Source organism: Sinocyclocheilus anshuiensis, unplaced genomic scaffold, assembly GCF_001515605.1.
Source record: "Sinocyclocheilus anshuiensis isolate Anshui unplaced genomic scaffold, SAMN03320099.WGS_v1.1 scaffold2218, whole genome shotgun sequence".
NCBI lineage: Eukaryota > Metazoa > Chordata > Actinopteri > Cypriniformes > Cyprinidae > Sinocyclocheilus > Sinocyclocheilus anshuiensis.
In genome coordinates this window covers 169,655-172,839 of record NW_015558568.1, presented here as the reverse complement: position 1 = coordinate 172,839, position 3,185 = coordinate 169,655, and the positions used below count along the sequence as shown (strand labels likewise).

The 3,185-nt window shown below is 35.9% G+C and overlaps 1 protein-coding gene across 1 annotated transcript in view; it reads right to left on the bottom strand.

The window, feature by feature from the left end:
* LOC107679528 (Down syndrome cell adhesion molecule homolog) overlaps positions 1 to 3,185 on the bottom strand; it is a 90,360-nt gene that overhangs the window by 2,410 nt on the left and 84,765 nt on the right. The window contains exon 32 of the mRNA XM_016475107.1: positions 2,552 to 2,854. Within this exon, the coding sequence (XP_016330593.1) occupies positions 2,552 to 2,854 (303 nt within the window). The remainder of the gene's footprint in view (positions 1 to 2,551; positions 2,855 to 3,185) is intronic.

Below are 3,185 nucleotides of genomic sequence, written 5' to 3'. Positions count from 1 at the left end.
ATATTCTGGTCTATAACTCCTCCCCGAACTTCCCTCTGCCCTGTATCTTGGTCTCTCATTGGCTGTAGGTCATCGCCAATGTAGTTTTCAGTCAGAAATCATTGCACACAGCGTGAATCGTGATTGTGAATATTTCGCGATTCCCTCAGATCGTGTCTTTGATAATTCACATTGCGTGATTGTCACTCGCGTGAACGAGCACCGATTTGCCTCCGATTTCGGGCATTTGTCGAAACCTGTCGGCGAGTGAAAAATCGGGCTAAAATCGTGCAGTGTAAACTCGGCATTAATGTTTTTTAGCATCTTGCAGCATGAGCACCTCATTTTTTCCCTGCAAAAAATAGACTTTAACCAGCTGGTTAGCCGGTCTTAGATAATAATAATAATAATAATAATAATAATAATAATAATAATAATAATAATTAATTACATTTATATAGCACTTTTCTAGGCACTCAAAGCGCTTTACATTGTCAGGGGGTATCTTCTCATCCACCACCAGTGTGCAGCATCCACCTGGATTGGCTAAAGATTTTTTATATTTTTGCTGGACAAAAAGTAAACAAAACATTCAAATTCATTAAGAAAAAAAAAATGAAGCAGTAAGTGGCCAAGAATACAGTATTTGAAGAATACAGTGATCTAGTTAATAATATAAAATATATACTACGCTGTTCATATTCTATATATAATTATTTTATAAATACATGCACACAAATATGTTTAATTATAGAAATTATATACATTTTTAATTTATTTCAGCTAATCAATTTTTTTTTAATGTTTTAGTTTTAGTTAATGATAATAACCAATATATATAGCTGCCCTTATATTTTTGTAAGAAAATCACAGAAGGATTTCTTAAATTGCTTAATGAAATAAGAAAAGCTGGGCTGAATTTGGAGTCTGTAGAGTTAAAGCTCTAGGAGGAGATAGAGTTGATAATTTAGGATCAGAATAATAATAATAATAACTAGATAAAAAAGTTTGTCACGACAAACTTTAAGTTGGCTTGAGAAAGCCGGACCAAAAAATAGACTTTAACCAGCTGGTTAGCCGGTCTTAGATAATAATAATAATAATAATAATAATAACTAGATAAAAAAGTTTGTCACGACAAACTTTAAGTTGGCTTGAGAAAGCCGGACCAAAAAATAGACTTTAACCAGCTGGTTAGCCGGTCTTAGATAATAATAATAATAATAATAATAATAATAATAATAATAATAATAATAATAATAATAATAATAATAATAATAATAATAATAATAATAATAATAATAATAATAATAATAATAATAATAATAATAATAATAATAATTAATTACATTTATATAGCACTTTTCTAGGCACTCAAAGCGCTTTTACATTGTCAGGGGGTATCTCCTCATCCACCACCAGTGTGCAGCATCCACCTGGATGATGCGACGGCAGCCATAGTGCGCCAGAACACCCATCACACACCAGCTTACTGGTGGAGAGGAGACAGAGTGATGAAGCCAATCAGTAGATATGGGGATTGTTAGGAGGCCATGATGATCAGAGGCCAATGGGTGAATTTGGCCAGGATGCCGAGGTCACACCTCTACTCTTTTCGAAAGACATCCTGGGATTTTTAATGACCACAGAGAGTCAGGACCTCGGTTTAACGTCTCATCCGAAGGACGGATGGTTTAACCTGGTCTCTGAGTCTAGCCAAGATTCTGTTTACCTGGTTTAGCTGGTCTCCCAGCCTGACCAGCTAAAAAGTGCCCAAAACCACTCCCAAACCAGCCAGCAGACCATCCAAACCAGACTGGGGGACCAGCTAAGGCTTATGCTGTTTTTTTTTCAGCACGACTGGGTCAAATTACAAGATGAGCACGCTCTTCTCGTGAAGCGTTCTGAGAAACTCTATTCACAACTGACTTTGAATGGAGTTTGATGTTAGAATTTTGCTAATCTAAGAATGTAATACTCTAAACATTTTAAAAGCGCACAGAAATATTGTGTAAAACTGACATTTTAATGAGATTGAGCTATGTTTTTTTTTATTTTTATCAATATCACAATTCCACATTCTGGAATTGCCTCATCCACAAAGGATACATGCATTTCTGCCTTAGACTTTGGCTGAATCTTAGAAGGCAGCATAATTTAGGCTTTATGTGCTGTCAAATTAGTGAAATTTTGTGGGGGAGAAAGATCCATTGTCAATAATTTAGGAAGTATTCAGCACAGCTCACAAAGAAGTCACTTTCAAACCAAGCTGCTTTCTGTTGGTTAAGTGGCAACCGAAACTTGAAACTGTTGCGAAATTGGAAAATCATTCGCATTCACACAAAATTCCAGATTGCTTTTGTGAATTCCTTTTGGAATTACTGGATTTTGCCCCAAAAAAACAAAAACAAAAACTTGCTGAAAAATGATAAATGTGACCTCATCTTTAGAATGCATATAATTCCTGAAAATAGCTTCACCAGCTTTTTTTATTTTAACTCAAGGTTATTAAGAACAGCTCCAATTGGCTGAAATTGAGTTTAGAGTCATTACTTCCCACCAGCAGTCTCACCTGGTCTGTGGGCCTTGGGTACGGCCATGTTTATCACCCTGCAGACGTCCTGGGGTTTGGGTGGTGAGGCAGTGAACCTGCAGATGCCTGATTCTGACGGTGTACTGGAGGTCAGACTGTCCGTGTAATCATTGGTGCCTGCGGTCATCTGCTCGGAGGATGTGTCTGAGATGAAGCACTCTGTGATGGTGAACTTGGCGTGTCGTAGCTGTTCCTCCATCTTGGCATGTTCATAGGCTCTGGCCAGCTCCTCATACGTAGAAGACGCGCTCTCAGTGGAGACCATGCTGCTGCGAGCGCGGTCTGAACACAGCGGGTCAGAACTCATTATTAACAATAGGAACTTCTAACATGTATTAGCTTTGATATGATACTTGATATGATTTTACTGCTGATAAAAAAATTGACACTGTAAATTTTGTGATCATTTAAAATTATTTTTATTAATTGGCCATTGAGTATCTTTTGAGAAGAAATAATTAGATTTTTTTTTAATGTTTTTGAAAGACATCTCCTATGTTCACCAATGCTGCATTTATTTGATTAAATATATAACAGTAATATTGTGAAATATTGTTGCAATTTAAAATAACTGTTTTCTATTTTAATATATTTTAAAATGTAATTTATTCCT